Genomic DNA, 17604 nt, shown 5'->3' with positions numbered 1-17604 from the left:
AGGTAAAATGGAAGTCTGGGAAGGCTCATTAGCAAGCTCAAACTAGAACAATAAATAAGTTACTAAACTAAAATCTGATCAATTATCTTTATAATCAAATGTATATAAGTTGGAAGGGAAAAGCCCTAATTGGCAGATTTTCATTTTTTCAGAAAGAAGAGCTCTGTGAAATAATCTGGCCAATGTTAACTTGTTCTGCTATTGCTCAATTGAGATAAGATTTCTAACTTCTTTAATGATCCATTCACCCAGGGCTGGCTATAAATCCATAGGCACTCTAATATTGGATATCAGCTACCTCTGGAACCAATGGTAACTGCATTAGCTTGACAAAGTGAGCTTCAGAGTTGTTCAGAGATTACTGTAATAATGGTTAAGTCTGCTTTCATACAAAGGTCAAATGGTTAATATACTAATAAACAGGTTAAAAATCCAACTGAAGAAAGGGAGAGACAGAGGGAAAATGGTAACTATGTAAGGCGATGGATATGTCAAGTAGCTTGGTTATGGTCAATATTCACAAAGTATACATTCATCAAATCATACAATTTGATAACTTAAATATATACAATTTTAGACTGTCAACTGTATCTCAGTAAAGCAAGGGAAAAAAGATATAAAGATACTCTGACTGAGAAAGAAATGAAGAATCATAGAGTCAGAAGGGACCTACGTGGTCATCTACTACAGGCTCCTCAATTTATAAACAAGAAAGCTGAGTCTCGGAGTGACTAAGCTAGTTGATAGGATCTGAGTTTTAACCCATGACTCTGATTTCAACTCTAGCATATGAATGAGTGAGAGTGTAGCCAGACTCTAAGAAGGCTTCCAATGATCCCGTTCTTGCATAGTCACCTCCCACACTACATTTGGGTTGCACCTGTGACCAACACAATGTGGCTGAAGTGACTTTCTAGAACTTAAGACCTGAGGCTAAGTCTTTAGAAGGCTTTTTGTTTCCACATGGGCCTCTTGAAATGCTTACGTTATGGGAATGCTTCTCTCAGGACCTGGTTGTCATGCTGTGAGAACCTCTGAAGGATGGAAAGAAGGAACACAGAAAGATAAGAAGGAAGGAAGGAAGGAAGAAAAGAAGAAAGGAAGGAAGGAATTTGACTTGTGTTTTGTGGTTATTGCTGCATGACTAAGGTTATTGCTCAATGATTAAAAAGTAGTCTGGGCCCCTAAACCCTAAGATGTCAATAATTACTTTAAGTATAAATGGTTTAAATCCACTTTTTTTTTTTTGTTTTGTTTTGGTTTAAATCCACTTCTAAGAGATTCATAGACTGGACCCAACTATATGCTGCTTACAAGAAAACCACTTTGAACAAAATGAAACAGTTGAAAATAAAAGGATGAAAAAAGATGTATCATGCAAACATTTAAACGAAAGAGTGACTATATTAATACTGGACAGACTTCAGAGCAAAAAAATAAATAAATTAGAGACCAAGAGGAATGTTACATAATAATACAATGATCAATTCACCAAGAAAAAAACATGGTGATCCCTAAATGTGGATATACTACATAAGAGAACTTCAAAATATATAACATAAAAACAGATAAAACTGAAAGGAGAGAGATAAAACTACACATATAGCTGGGGATTTCAATACTTTACTCAGTACAAGTGGTAGAAGTATTAGACCAAAAAAGTCAGCAAAGTTATAAAAGGACTGAATAATGCCATCAACCAATAAGATCTAATTGACATTTATAGGACACTCTGCCTAAGAAAGGAAAAGAAATACTTCTTAAGCACCTATGAAACCTTCCTTACAGAGGCACCTGGGTGGGTCAGTTAGTTAAGCTTCTGACTCTTGGTTTCAGCTCAGGTCATGACCTCATGGGCTGTGGGACTGAGCCCTGTGTTAGGCTCCATGCTCAGTGCAGAGTCTGCTTGAAAGAGTCTCTCTCAGCCCCTCCCCCATCTTACATGCATACTCTCTCAAATAAATAAATCTTAAAAAAAAAATAAAAGAGAAAAGAAACATTGATTATAGTATACCATAGTCTGGGTCAAAAAACAACAACAAAACAAAAATCTCAACAAATTTAAATATTAAATAAAAGAACTGAAGTAATACCTAGTGCATGTACGACTATTAAAAAAAAGTAGAAATCGTAACAAAAATATAGCAGGAAAATCTTCAAATCACTTAGAAATTAAACATACTTGTAAATAACCCATGAATCAACAAGTAAGTCTCAAAAGAAGAAGAGAAATACAGAGATAAATGAGAATGAAAATATAGCATGTCAAATGTTATAGGATTCAGTTAAAGCAGTGTTGAGAGGGAAATTTATAGCATTAAATGTTTATGTTAGGAAAGAGCAAAGACCTCAATTTAAAAATCTAAGTTCTGGGGCACCTGGGTGGCTCAGTCGTTAAGTGTCTTGTCTTCAGCTCAAGTGATGATCCTAGAGTCCTGGGATCAAGCCCTGCATCCGTCTCTCTGCTCAGTGGGAAGCCTGTTTCTCCCTTTCCTACTCCCCCTGCTTGTGTTCCCTCTCTCACTGTTTCTCTGTCAAATAAATAAAATACCTTAAAAAACCCCAAAAACAAAAAACTAAGTTCTTATTTCAGAAACTGAAAAAAAGAAGAGCAAATAAACCCAAAACAAGCAGAAGGGAATAATAAAAATAAGATTAGAAATGAATAAAAAATCTTAGAATAAAAATATCCAGGAAACAAAGAGATGAGTTTTTAAAAAGTAATAAATTTCTAGTAACACTGAAGTCGAAGGCACAAATCACTAAATCAGTAACAAAAAAGATCTTATCTTTACAGATCTTGCAAGCATTAAAGGAAAACAACAGAAACTTGAGTTAAGATGGTGAAGCAGTAGGGGGAGTCTGGGCTTGAACACAGCTTCACCCCCTGATCACAGCTAGATCAACATCAAATAATTTTGAATACCTAGGAAATTGATCTGACGATTAAAAGAACAATGTGCATAATTAGAGGGAGAGAACGTGGCAGGCTTATTTTAACAAACAAATCAAAGCACACTTAGTTAAAGGTCCAAGCACTCCCCACCACAAACAAGGAGGAACCCTGCAAAGGACTGACCTTGGGAAAAGCAGCCAAAACACCACAGCAGACTGCGCAGAGCATACACCAGAGACACTCCCTGAAGCACCAGGCCCTAGACAGTGTAGGACTCCTTCTTTATATACTAATACTCTCAAGAGCAGGAAAATAACAAGCTTTCATAACATGCAAAAGCAGAAACCTAGACAAAATGACAAGATGGAGGAAATTTCTGGAAAAGAAAGATCAAGAAGAAACCACAGCCGGGGATTTACTCCAAACAGATATAAGCAATATATATGAACAAGAATTCAGAACAAGAATCATAAGAATATTATGGGGTTGAAAAAAGCATAGGAAACACCACAGAAACCGTTGCTGCAGAGATAAAAGAGCCAAAAAGCGGTTAGGCCAAAATAAAAAATGCTTTCCTGAGATGCAAAATAGACTGGATGCAATCACAAAGAGGATGGAAGAATCAGAGGAACAAAAAGGTGATACAGAAGACAAAATTATGGAAAACAAAGAAGCTGAAAAGAAGACAGAACGAAAACTAGTAGATCACAAAGAGACTTAGGGAACCCAGTGATTCCACAAAGCACAATAATATCCATATCATAAGAATCCCAGAAGAGGAAGAGTGGGAAAAAAAGAGCAGATTTATTTGAACAAATTATAGCTGAGAATTTCCCTAATAAATGGAAGGAAATGGATATTCAAGTCCAAAGGCACAAAGAACTCCCCTCACAATCAATAAAAACAAGTCAACACCAAGACATATCATAGTGAAACTTGCAAAATACAAAGAGAGAATTCGACAGCAGCTAGGGATAAAAGGTCTTTAAGCTACAAGAGTAGACATAAGGGTAGGAGCAGATCTGTCCACAGAATTTGGCAGGCCAGAAGACAGTGGCATGATACAGTCAATGTGCTGAATGGGAAACATATGCAGACAAACATACTTTATCCAGCAAGGCTGTCATTCAGAATAGGAGAGTTACAGGGTTTCCAAAACAAGCAAAAACGAAAGGAGTTTATGAACACTAAACTAGCACCACAAGAAATATTAAAGCAGACCTTTGAACAGGAAAGAGGGACCACAATCAACAAAGACTGGAAAGGAAAAGAGACAATCTACAGGAATAGCAACTTTACAGGTAATACAATGGCACTAAATTTGTATCTCTCACTAATTACTTTGAATATAAATGGCCTAAATGCTCTAATCAAAACACACAGGGTATCAGAATGGATAAAAAACCAAGACCCATCAATATGCTGTTTACAAGAGACTCACAGCAGACCTAAAGACACCTCCAGATTGAACGTGAGGGGGAGGAGGACCATCTATCCTGCTATTGGATGTCAAAAGAAAGCAGGAGTAGTCATATTTATATCAGACTAACTAGATTTTAAATGAAAGAGTGTACTAAGAGATGAAGAAGGGCACTATATCGTAATAAAGGGGTCTATTCGACAAGATCTAAAAATTCTAAATATTTATGCCCCAACCTGGGAGCAGCCAAATACATAAATCAGTTAATAAACAAACTTAAAGAAACTCATTGATAATAACACATTAAGAGTAGGGGACTTTAACCCCCACTCACAGTAAGGGACTGATTATCTAAGCAGAAGATCAACAAGGAAACAATGGCTCTGAATCATACACTGAACCAGATGGACCTAACATATATTCAGAACATTTCATCCTAAGGCAGCAGAAAACACATTCTTTTTTAGTGCATGTGGCACACTCTCCAGGATAGATCACATATTGGATCACAAATAAGGCCTCAACGAATAGAGAAAGAGAGCATACTATGTATATTTTCAGACCATAATGCTATTAAAATGAAGTCAACCACAAGAAAAAATTAGGGAAGACTGCATGTAGGTTAAAGAACATCCTACTAAAGAATGAATGGGCTAACCAGGAAATTATAGAAGAAATTTAAAAAAAATACAGAGAAGCAAATGAAAATGAAAATAAATTGAAAGTCTAAAACCTTTGGAACACAGCAAAGGCAGACATTAAGAGGGAAGTATACAGCCAAACACAGGCCTTCCTCAAGAAGAATAGTTTCAAATATATGACCTAACCTTACACCTAGAGCAGCTGGAGAAAGAACAGCAAATAAAGCCTAAAGAAACAAATGAAATAGAAACCAAAGAACAGTAGAACTGACCAACAAAACTAGGAGCTGATCTTTGAAAGAATTAGTAAGAATGATAAACCCCTGGCCAGACTTAAAAAAAAGAAAAAAGGACCCAAATTTAAAAAAATCATGAATGAAAGAGGAGAGATCAAAACCAACACTGAAGGAATACAAGGAATTAAAATAACATATTATGAGTAACTATATGCCAAAAAATCAGGCAATCTAGAAAAAATGGATGCATTCCTAGAGATGCATGAACTACCAAAAAAGAAACAGGAAGAAAGAGAAAACCTGAGCAGACCCATAACCAGCAAGGATATTGAAGCAGTAATCAAAACTCTCCCAACAAACAAGACTCCAGGGTCAGATGGCTTCCCATTGGAATTCTACCAAACATTTAAATTAGAATTAATATCTATTCTTCTGAAATTATTCCAAAAAATAGAAATGGAAGGAATACTTCAAAACTCATTCTATAAAGGCAGTATCACCTTGATTCCAAAAGCAGAGTCCCCACCAAAAAGGAAAGTTACACACCAATATCCTTGATGAACATGGATTCAAAAATTTTCAACAAAATACTAGCAAATTGTAAGGAAAAAAAAAACACCATTAAAAAGTCTATAATACTGTTCATAATGCTCATGGATTTGCCACTTAGAAGAAATGAACCAATTCCTTCAAAACTACAAAGCACCAAAACTCAAATGATAACCTGGGTAGTTCTATAATCATGAAAGGAATTGAATTGTAATTAAAAAGATCATAAAACAGAACTCTCCAAGCCTCAATAGTTCCACTGGACAATTTTATCAAATATTTAAGGAATGGAAACTAATTTCACACAAATCCTTTAAGAAAGAGAAGAGGGAACATTTTCCAATTAATTTTATGAGAGGAGCATTAACCTGATACCAGAACCAGACAAAGACAGTATAAAAAAAGAAAACTTCAGACCATAAACTTAGATGCAAAAATCCTCAACAAGGTATTAGTAAATGGACTCCAGCAACATACGAAAAGAATTACACACCACAATCAAGATTAAGCAGGTATAATATAAGACTGGTTCAACATTTAAAAATCAGTTCGTATAATCCCACAATATTAGTAGGCCAAAGAATAAAACTTACATGGTCTTATCAAATGAGACAGGAAAAAAGCATGTAACAAAACCCAAAATACCCATTCATGACAAAAACACTCAGCAATTGAGGAATAAAGAACTTCAACTTAAGAAACACTATTTACCAAAATGTACAGCTAACATTATACTTAATGATAGATGACTGAATGCTATCTCCTTAAGATTAGAAATAGGTGAGATGTCCACTCTCACCACTCCTATTCAAGACAGTATTGTAAGCCTTAGCCAGAGCAATCAGGTAAGAAAAAGAAGTAAGACGTGCAGGTTGAAAAGAAAGAATCTATCTCTATTTACAAATGATATGCTTATCTATGTAGAAGACCAGAAGGAATCTACAAAAAACTTTTAGAACTAGAGAGTTCAACAAGTCAAGGTTACAAGGTCAACACAGAAAAAACTAAATGCACTTCCATATCTAACAGCAAAATATGTATGTGGAAACCAAAACTAAAAACAAAACCATTTACAACATTTTCAAAGAAAATGAAATACTCAGGTATAAAACTAACAAAACATACAGGATTAGTATGTTGAAAATTACAAAATGTTGATGAAAGAAGTCAGACCTAAATTGGAAAGAGTTAACATGTTCATTGACTGGAAGACCTCACATAGTAATGACATCAATTCTCTCCAAATTGATATACAGGGTTTTGTTTTTTTATTAAAGTATGCTCCATGCCCAGTTGTGGAGCCCAACATGGGCTTGAACTCATGACTCTGAAATCAAGACCTGAGCTGAGATCAAGATTCAGATGCTTAACCAAGTGAGCCACGCAGGTGCCCCCAAATAGTTACATAGGGTTTTTTTTTTTTTTTTAAAGATTTTATTCAATTATTTGACAGAGAGCGATCGCAAGGAGGCAGAGAGGCAGGCAGAGAGAGAGGGAGAAGCAGGTTCCCTGCTGAGCAGAGAGCCTGATGCCGGGCTTGATCCTAGGACCCTGAGATCATGATCTGAGCTAAAGGCAGAGGCTTAACCCACTGAGTCACCCAGACACCCCCGGTTGTACACGTTTAATGCAATTCCTATCAAAATCTTAGCAAGGTGTTTTATAGACATAGACAAGTTTAATTTTAAAATTTTTTATGGAAAGGCAAAGGAAGTAGAACATCTAAAACAATAAAAAAAAAAAGAAAAAATGAGAGGACTCACTTTCACAATTAAATCTTTCTCTATAGCTACAGTAATCAATACAGTGTGGTATTGGTAAATGAATACATACAGGTTAATAGATCAAAAGGGAGAAACAAAAATTAGACCCACAAAGATGTCCAAAGGGTTTTTGACCTTTTCAACAAACATTGCTGGAGGAACTAGGCTTCTACAGGCAAAAAGATAAATCGATAAATTTCAAACTAAACCCCACCCCTTAAACAAAAATTAACTCAAGACTGATCAAAGCCTTAAATGTGAAACATAAAACCACAGATATTTTAGAAAAACAAAACAAAACAAACAAACAACCAAACAAAAAAAACAGAAACTCTTTGGGACTGAGGATTAGGCAGAGGCCTTAGACTTGAGATCGAAAGTATAATTCACAAAAGGAAATATTAGCCATAAATGAGATGTTCTCAAAATTAACAACTATTGCTCAGTGAAAGACACTGTTAAGAGGCAGTGACTAAGCAAAAATATTTGCAAACCACATATCCAGCAAAAGGCATTTATCCGGACTATACAAAGCAAAACTCAGAAGTAGAGAAACAAAGGATCCCATTAAAAAGTGGGCAGAAGGGGCACCTGGGTGGCTCAGTGGGTTAGGCCGCTGCCTTCGGCTTGGGTCATGATCTCGGGGTCCCGGGATCGAGTCCCACATCGGGCTCTCTGCTCGGCAGGGAGCCTGCTTCCTCCTTTCTCTCTCTGCCTGCCTCTCTGCCCACTTGTAATCTCTCTCTGTCAGATAAAATAAATAAAATCTTTAAAAAAAAAAAAAAAAAGTGGGCAGAAGACGGCTCAGTCAGTATTGCATGCCAACTCTTGATCTCAGCGTTGTGATTTCAAACCCCATTTTGGGTGTAGAGATTACTTAAAAAAATAAAATCTTAGGGGTGCCTGGCTGGCTCAGTAGGAAGCGTGTGGCTCTTGATTTTGGGGTCATGAGTTAAAGCCCCACTCTGGGTGTGGAGATTACTTACATAAATAAAAAACTTTTAACAAGGGAGCAGAAGACATGAACAGACATTTCACTGAAGAGGATATACAGACACAAATAAGCAAATGAGAAGATACTCAACATTACAGCCACTAGGAAAATCAAAATTAAAAGCACAATGAGATATCACTATACATCTATCATGCAGGTGATGGTCAAATGCTAAAATAAAAAATAGAGGTAACATCAAAGGCCAGTGAGGATGTGGAGAAATCAAAACACTCACACATCACTGATGGGAATGTGAAATAATAGTCACTCTGGAAAAGAGTTTGGTAGTTTCTCTTAAGACAAAAAAATTTACTAATAAAACAGAGCAATTTCTTGGGATTTTATCCCAGTAAAATGAAAACTTATGTTCATGCAAAAATTGTCTATGAATGTTCACAGAAGCTTTTTTTTAAGAGCCCCAAACCAGAAATAATCCAAATGTTCTTCAGTGGATACATCCATACCATGAAACACTACTCAGCAATAATAAGGAACAGGGATAATCCACTCAGTGACTTAAGTGGACCTCAAGGGAATTATGCTAAGTGGAAAAGCCAATTTCAAAAGGTTACATACTGTATAATTCTTCAAAGAATATTAGTTACTTAGAACTCAGGGATGGAGAAGACAGGGGCTACAAAGAGGTAGCACAAGACAGTTTTGTGTGGAAAGATTTTCCATCTTAACTGTCGTATTTACACATTCTACATGTGACAGAATTATATATGGGACTATATTCATAAACACACAAATGTATATACAGATACTCACAAATGAGTATATGTGTAACTAGAGAAATATAAATAAGCTCTATAGTGTACCAATGTCAATTTCATGGTCCGGACATTATAATTATAATTATATAAGATATTAAAATTGTAGGAGGACTAGTGAGGGATGTATGTGACCTCCCTTAACATTTACTGCAACTTCCTGTAAATCTACAACAAAATACAAAACAAGCATAAAAACGGAGAACCACTGATAAACCTCAGACAATAACATTTTCTTGTACCACTGGAAGTTATTTTAAATAATACTTTTATCACCAATAAAAGAAATATGGTGTTCCTTGCAGAATCAGTCTTGTGAAAGAGACTTTTAGAGAATTTTAATAAAATTCCTCTTTTAAACTGAGGCTTCCTATTATTTTCCACATACTTAAGAAAAAATTTCCCCTTCATTTTTAGGAAAAAGAAATATCCAATTGTGAATGTTAACTCATATTTCAAGTAAATCACACACAAGAAATGTATGTGCATCCTTCTCAAAAAGACAAAATTTTTACAACACTGCAATTATATGTAATAACTGTAAATCTTTATTGGGAAAATTGTACCAATTCGTCCTTTTAACATTACTTCCGGAAGATAAGAGATGAGTCATGCCTCAGGTGAAAAAGAGGGATATGTTTGATTATCATTGTTTATTGTTTCTGTGGCAGATTAGGTTTAAAAAGAACAAAAAACCAGAATACTTTCACTGGTTCAGGGCAAAATCCTCTGTATCTCTAACTAGGATAAGGAGAGTAGGAAAGAAGAGCGATGTCATGAGCAGAGGACTACAATTAATTTGGGCAATTTGAAGGTTGCAATATATTGTCTAGCGCAAAAAGAAAAGGACAGCATAGAATAACTCTTTGACTGACTGCTATTTTGGCCTCTTAGGGTCTTCTACCTAGTTACTTAGTTTACAAGAACCAAAATTAGACCTAATCTAGAAAAGGCCAATTTTGACAACCAAATAGGTAAGAAGTCTGGTAGGGACTGACAGTATGAATGTGTTATTACTTTTTTAAAAAAAGATGTATTTATCTATTTGAGAGTGCCAGAGCACAGGGGAAGGGGGCACAGGGCAAGAGAGAATCCCAAGCAGACTCCCCACAGAGCTCAGAGCCCAAGGCGGGGCTCAATCTCGTAACTCTGGGATTACAACCCTGAGATTGTAACCTGAGCCAAAACCAAGAGCTGGACACTCAACTGACTATGACACCCAAGCACCCAAGAAATATGTTCAAAAGATCCATTAAAGCCAGAGCAAAATGGATCCACGTGAGAAAAGAGCCACGTTAGTAAGAAGTGGTTAAGGAGGGGATTTAGCTCAGAAGAGGAGGAGATACAGGAAGACAAGTCAAGAACCCACAAAATGCAGCACTTTGCTTTCTTGATATTTTCTACTAGGAGAACAACATACGTAAGGAAACTATTACCCACATTAAAGTTCCAGGCAAATAGGAATAAAGCAGTGCTTTGGGCAAAGCAACTCTTATTACATATAATGAAAAAAACATGAATGGCTGGCCACAGTATAGCTAAGCTAGGGAAAGTAAATTGAGAAAAGCATATAGGTTGGGTTAAAGAAAAGGTCTCATGAGACAGACAAAACTGTAACTGACAACTATATAAATTATAGGTTAACAATAGCAGTAAACAGAAATATTTATTGTTCTGTAATTAGATACGGGATAGTATTTTTGAATGTAAGTGCTAGGGTGACTAGGAATTTAAGAAATCATCTTATAAACCATAACCATGTGACAAGAGAGAACTTTAACATAGCTGAGAGTAGAAAGGATTTTTTAAAGATTTATTTTATTTATTAGAGAGAGAGAGAGAAAAAAAGAGCGTGCATGTGCACAAGAGCAGGCCGAGGGGCAGAGGGAAAGAATACTCAAGCAGATAGCCCTCACTAAGCATGGGGCTGGAGGTAGGGCTCAATCCCAGGACTCCTGAGATCATGACCTTCACTGAAACCAGATGTTAGATGCTTAAGTGACAGAGCCACCTAAGCACCCTGGAAAGGATTTTTAAACAAAAAGTTTCCCCTTTTTACATCTGCGTATGTAGTCAATGATAATGTAGTTAAGTGGCTAGTACTTTTAAATAACAATGAGAACAGAAGATTCAATGAAGAGTTAATCCCTACCTATAAAATAGTGACTTTACTGAAAGATGATCAATATATAAATATTAAAATAAAACAGATTCTCTGATAATCTGTGACATTCTCTGAAGAATTTTATTTAGAAAGAGAACACATTTATTCTCCATTCCGGTAACTTACAGCTTTTATTCTAGCTATATGGCTATTTTTTTAATACATTACTGGGGATTAAAAGAACAGGGCAAAGAAAAAAACAACTGAAGTCAGGAGTTATATATCTGGGAAAATAAGCCTGATTGAGATGGACCTGGAAGAAATAAACTCAAATACTGTGTCATACTATTTCTTACTAGATGTTGGAAAACAACAGAGAACATAAAAGTGAGAGAGGGGCAAGAGTGATATAAATAGTCATACAAGTACCTATTAAAAAAAGCATTTAACCATCATTATTTTAAGAATCAAAAAACTGGGGGCGCCTGGGTGGCTCAGTGGGTTAAAGCCTCTGCCTTTCACTTGGATCGTGATCCCAGGATCCTGGGATTGAGCCCCATGAAGCAGGGAGCCTGCTTCCCCCCCTCTCTCTGCCTGCCTCTCTGCCTGCTTGTGATCTCTGTCTGTCAAATAGATAAAAAAAAGAATAAAAAAACTGCGCTCCATATGTAAATCCTTATGAAGAGCAGTTAGTCCACAGTGGTCAATATATCAGCAAACATAATGTATCTATAAATCTGTTTACAAATCCTTCCTCAATTTATGAAAATCTTAAATACAAATGTCCTCTGCTATACCACACCTAGTGGAAGCGGGCTCTTCTAGAAGCTCAAAATTAAGGTTTTCTTCCTGGATGTTTCAGATGACACTATGTTGCTTTTGAAACACAGCAAATGCCTACAGATAAATCCATTTTAAATTATTAACATTGTTGAATGAAGTGTGCATTGAGTGTTCACTATTATTTGTAACGCAATTTATATGATTAAAACCACTGTTGAGTTCACTAAGTCCTGATTTAAAGAAGTCTTGAGATATAATCTGTATAAGCCTTTTTCTAAGTGTCATCTGGATTTTATTCTACATGCATTGTACACTGGATGTTAAGTAAAAAAGTAAATGTTTTGACATACCATTTTAGACATCAATCTGGCTGTTGTGATGGGAGGGAAAGGAGGTTTCAAGAGACAGAGGTGTGCTGAGTAGGAGGCTTTTGCAATAGTACAGGCGAAAGATGAGAGTGGACTGGATTAGGGGCAATGGTAGAAAGGAAAGAAAAGGAGGAAATAAGAAATAGGACTTGTGGATATCAGATGTGGTTATTAGGAAAGAGAGAGAAGCATCAAGAAGAGAGCCACTAAATTTTTGCTTTTAGGTATCTCAGTGACTGGAGATACCATTTACTGAAGATGGGTAACAAGAGAAGGAACAGATTTTGTTTTAGGAAGGTGGGTTAACTTGAGATAAGACCATGATTTTTATTTTGGACACTCAAGAGAATATGCCGAACAGGTGACTAGTTGAATATATATATGTCTGGAATGGTCAAGCCCAGAGATATAGATTGGGGGATAATGGCACTAGAATGAACACCAAGTAAGTAGGGACTCTAGTTTTTTTGTTTCTGTTTTTGTTCTTTTTAATATCATGCCTAAACGAATGTCTAGAACAGTATTTGGCAAGTAGCAGGGGATTCAATAGATATCTGTTGAGTGAATAAATGAGTGAACATAAAAATGAAGTTTTATGATGGTATGAACTTAACACCCAGAGGTTGCAGAAAGAACTCTTAAAGGTTAACACACACACACACACACACACACACACACACACACGGAGAGGGAGGGAGAGTTTCAGCAAAGGAGACCGAGGAATGGTAGCAAAACAGAAGGAAAACTAGGAGGCTATTATTCTAGCAAAGAAAATAATATTTAAAAAATGCTTCAAGGAGAGTGGTTACTTGCGTCAAATGCTGTTGAAGCTATGTCAGATGAGGACAAAAATGTGAAAATAATGTCACTGATGGTTTTAACAAGGGTTAGGGAACATAATCCATTCTAACAGGAAGGAAAATAGTACAGGTACAGATGCAAATAGGTTGAAAGATTTTGTGGTAGGAAAAGGCAAAGCTCCCAATAGCTTCTATTTTCTGAAGGAATTATAAACAAGTATCAGCCAAGAGTGACTATTCAATAAATGCTCTGATGGGAATAAATAAGATGTTATGGGAGAACAGAGGAGGGATATCTATCTCAGTGTTGAGGCAGAAGGTACGGGATATTTAAAAGATAAAGAGAAATTTATAAAGAAAGGGTAGGTAGGAGAAGCAGGAAGAGCATTTCATACACATGTAGTATGTCAGAGGCAAAGGAAAGAGCATGTGCAGGCAACAAAAAGGCTGGACCTAAGAGGTCCAGCTAGGGAACAGCAAGAGAGAAGGTTGGATAAGCAGGTATCAAAAAGGAGATGAAATATGTCATGAGGATAATTAGAAGAAGCCACTGAAAGTATAATATATATACTTATTTTGGTGGTCTTCTCATCAGTTTGGGGAAAGTATTTGTAAATTTAACATACAAGCACATTTAATATAAGAATAGGCCACTTATATATTAAGTATTTTTGAGTTTATGTTTTTATTATTTTTTTAAGATTTTATTTATTTATTTGACAGAGAGAAATCACAAGTAGATGGAGGCAGGCAGAGAGAGAGAGAGGGAAGCAGGCTCCATGCTGAGCAGAGAGCCCGATGCAGGACTCGATCCCAGGACCCTGAGATCATGACCTGAGCCGAAGGCAGCGGCTTAACCCACTGAGCCACCCAGGCGCCCCTGAGTTTATTTTTTGTAGTAATCTCTATGAACTATGTGGGGCTAAAACTCAGAGCCCTGAGATCAATACTCATATTCTTCTGACTAAGCCAGACAGGTGCCCTCATTTTTTATATTTAATACTTAAAATGGAGAGGCAGGATAGCTTAATGGATAAGAGTACAAATTTTAGACCCAGAACTCCTGTATTCAAACCCTAGCTATACTGCTTGGTGGTTATGTGACTTAGGCAAACTATGTAACCTGTGTTTCCATATTTTTAAATGGATGTTTTAATAGTAAAGAAGAAAATAACAGCACCTTCTCAAAGGGCTGTTAATGTATTCGTTAACATGGTATTCTGTAAATGTTAGCTATTATTATTAAAGATACAATTTACCTGCTTTTTAATGGCATAATTTTCACCATCTTCAGCTTTCATTTTTTCAATTTTTTCTTCTTGCTGTTTTGCTTCTTTTTCATACATCATTTTTTCTTTGACCAATCTATAAATAAACCAAAAATGGTTCCAAGAATTAACTTTTTCTCTAGCAAAAAGAACATGGGAAACAAAGAAAATGTAAATATAAAACATACTTAAGATACCAAAGTATGTGTGCTGGCTGGGGAGGAGGAGAGGAGCAAAGAAAAATAGCCATAGATAGAAGTCTGATCCTCAGGCCCTTAAGTCCTCTACGTGTCTAAATCAAGTACAATCTTCAAAGCATAAAATTCTTAAAATTTTTAATTAAAAACGTGTTCCGCGATAATATTTGTATTTACAATGTAAAAACACTCAAAATTATGATGTACTAACATTTGTCTTGCCTTTTAATTAGTATGTATTTTCCAAACTTTTATACATATATTTGGAACATAATGGGAAAAAGCTCAGCTCACTGGAAAAAAAAAAAAATCAGTACATTGCATGCCAAATCCAAAATAAGGAAGGATAACATTATTTTCAAAAGCAAAACTATTTAACAAGTATTTACTATTCAATTAATTTTATGCCTGACCTTCTTCATGTGAGGGACTGGGGTACATCATTTAGACATGATTCTCCTAGGGACAAACAGTGGAAACACGTATTTATTTACTAAAACAAGAAAAGGTGTTGATAAAGATCAACAATAAACTGGAAGAGAGAAATACAAAGTTCTACTGATTATTCCTCATATAACCAAAGTACAATCGATCATAATAACTCAATCCCCTCTAATCCTAGTTTATCAAAGTTTTAATATAAAATAAAAATGTAGTTCAAGAAAACACTAACACTCTGATATAAACAACATCTAAAAAGCAGAATAAAAAGCTTTCAGAGTCCATATGTATTAAAAGAAGCTTTCTCCATCTGGTTCACTTATTAATTTCTAGAACTGTGTTGCTGAGCTAGCATTTAAAAATCATTATTAGAGAATGGCCTCTGTCTAATCATTTACAATGAAGATTTTTAAGTTTATTTCAAAACATTAAAAAAAAAAGACTTTATTTATTTATTTTAGATAGAGAAAGAGTATGTGCGTGTCAAGGGAGGAACAAAGGGGTAAAGAATCTCAAGCTCCACGCAGGGCAATGAATATAAACAAATAACAGAGGATACTCAAGAAACAATAAGGGAAATAACAGTACTTGGGAAAGTACTATTTCTGGTTATCTGAGGAGAAGAGCCCTAATGATCTGGGGTACAGGGGTCAGTTGAGAGTTAAATTTTTCTTCGAGCTTTTACATTTGAGTTTATTCTTCATTTGACTTTTAAAACATTCCTATAGCTAAATATTAATACAAAAAACCCCAATAGCCAAGTAGTGAATTATGATTACAGCCCTTCACCAATTCACTACCACATATAAAATGGTAATAGTCAGTGTTATTCACTGGCCTCATTACGAGGTCTGACAATGAATACCACCTCTATGATGATGTTCATCATCCTCATATGCTTCTCCATTGTAATGGCGCCATCTTTCCTGATCTGGATCAAAGTCTACCAGTCTTTTCAATTTTGAATAATTTTAAAGTTCACTAGTTATTCCTTTAGCAATATTTTCTAAATTTTCTGGAATAAAGCAAAATTCAATTAGAAAGACAACAAAAATGTATCTAATAGTTGTAATTCTCTAAACATTGCTCTTTTCAAGTTTTGTAAATGCTATTAAAATAACAAGTACAAAAATAAGTCATAACATTATATTTTAAAGGCATAATTAACTGAAAATACTTTCTTTTTTTTTTTTTAAGATTTTACTTATTTATTTGACAGAGAGATCACAAGTAGGCAGAGAGGCAGGCAGTGGGAGGGGGAAGCAGGCTCTCTGCTGAGCAGAAAGCCCAATACGGGGCTCGATCCCAGGACCCCGAGATCATGACCTGAGCCGAAGGCAGAGGCTTGACCACTGAGCCACCCAGGCACCCCTGAAAATATTTTCTATTAGTGTTTCAAACCCACACCCACAGAGAAACAGCAATTTCAAAATCTGGTCACTTTCAGTACTTAGACAAATACACGAGAGGAAACTGCAAAAATTAGAGCAACAAAAAAGGATAGGCATAAAAAGGACAAAGGAGAAACTTTAAGAAATGATAATCATTAGGGAAGTGATAAATAACTTAAGACTTTTAACTATGTAAGTATGGCATTAACGTCATTTTTAAATATGTAGTCTGATGTTTTCTAAACTACTCCTTGGTATCCAAGTGGTCAAATAAGCTTAAAAAAAAAAAGAAAAAAAAAAAAACACTACTTGCTAGGGCACCTGGGTGGCTCAGTCAGTTAAGTATCTGATTCTTGATTTTGGTTTAGGTCTTGATATCAGGGTTGTGAGATTGACCTCTGTGTGGGGCTCTGTGCTGGCAAGGAGCCTGCTTAAGGTTCTCTCTCTCCTTCTCTCTCTGCCCCTCCCAACCAAAACCGAACAAAAAACCCCAAAGAATATGTATTCTGGTATTAGGATTATTCAAAGCAGCATTACGCATAAGAGGCCAAATGTGAAAACAACTCAAAAGTCTATGAAATGGTGGATAAATAAAATATAATATACCCATACGACAGAGTAATATTAAGCAATAAAAAGGAATGAAATACTGACTAATGGTACAACATCAATGAAAACATCGTGCTAAGTGAAAGAAGCCAGAGAGGAAGAGTCCAAAATGGCAGAACAGTAGGAGACCCTGGTTTCATTTGGTCTCAGGAATCATTCTGAACACCCATGAACTCAACCAGAGAGCTAAGAAAATAATAGTTGCAACTCTACAAATAGAAAAGCAACCACTTTCTCTATGGTAGAAGGTACGGAGAAGTGAGAATGAGGCAGTATATGGGAAGATAAACTGCAGGGGGAGGGAGCCCTAAGTAAGCCGGCTACTGGAAATCACAACTTTTAGAAGTCTGCTCCGGTAAGGAACATCCCTG

At 35.9% G+C, this 17604-nt stretch overlaps 1 protein-coding gene across 1 annotated transcript in view; it reads right to left on the bottom strand.

Annotated features, from left to right (window-relative positions):
- The window catches only part of TBCA (tubulin folding cofactor A), an 80304-nt gene that overhangs the window by 8165 nt on the left and 54535 nt on the right, over window positions 1–17604 (bottom strand). Inside the window, exon 2 of the mRNA XM_044266630.1 lies at window positions 14587–14692. Within this exon, the coding sequence (XP_044122565.1) occupies window positions 14587–14692 (106 nt within the window). The remainder of the gene's footprint in view (window positions 1–14586; window positions 14693–17604) is intronic.

Source organism: Neovison vison, chromosome 1 (genome assembly GCF_020171115.1).
Source record: "Neovison vison isolate M4711 chromosome 1, ASM_NN_V1, whole genome shotgun sequence".
Classification (NCBI taxonomy): Eukaryota; Metazoa; Chordata; class Mammalia; order Carnivora; family Mustelidae; genus Neogale; species Neogale vison.
Note: the sequence above shows the minus strand (reverse complement) of the source record. Positions and strands in the feature narration are given on the sequence as shown.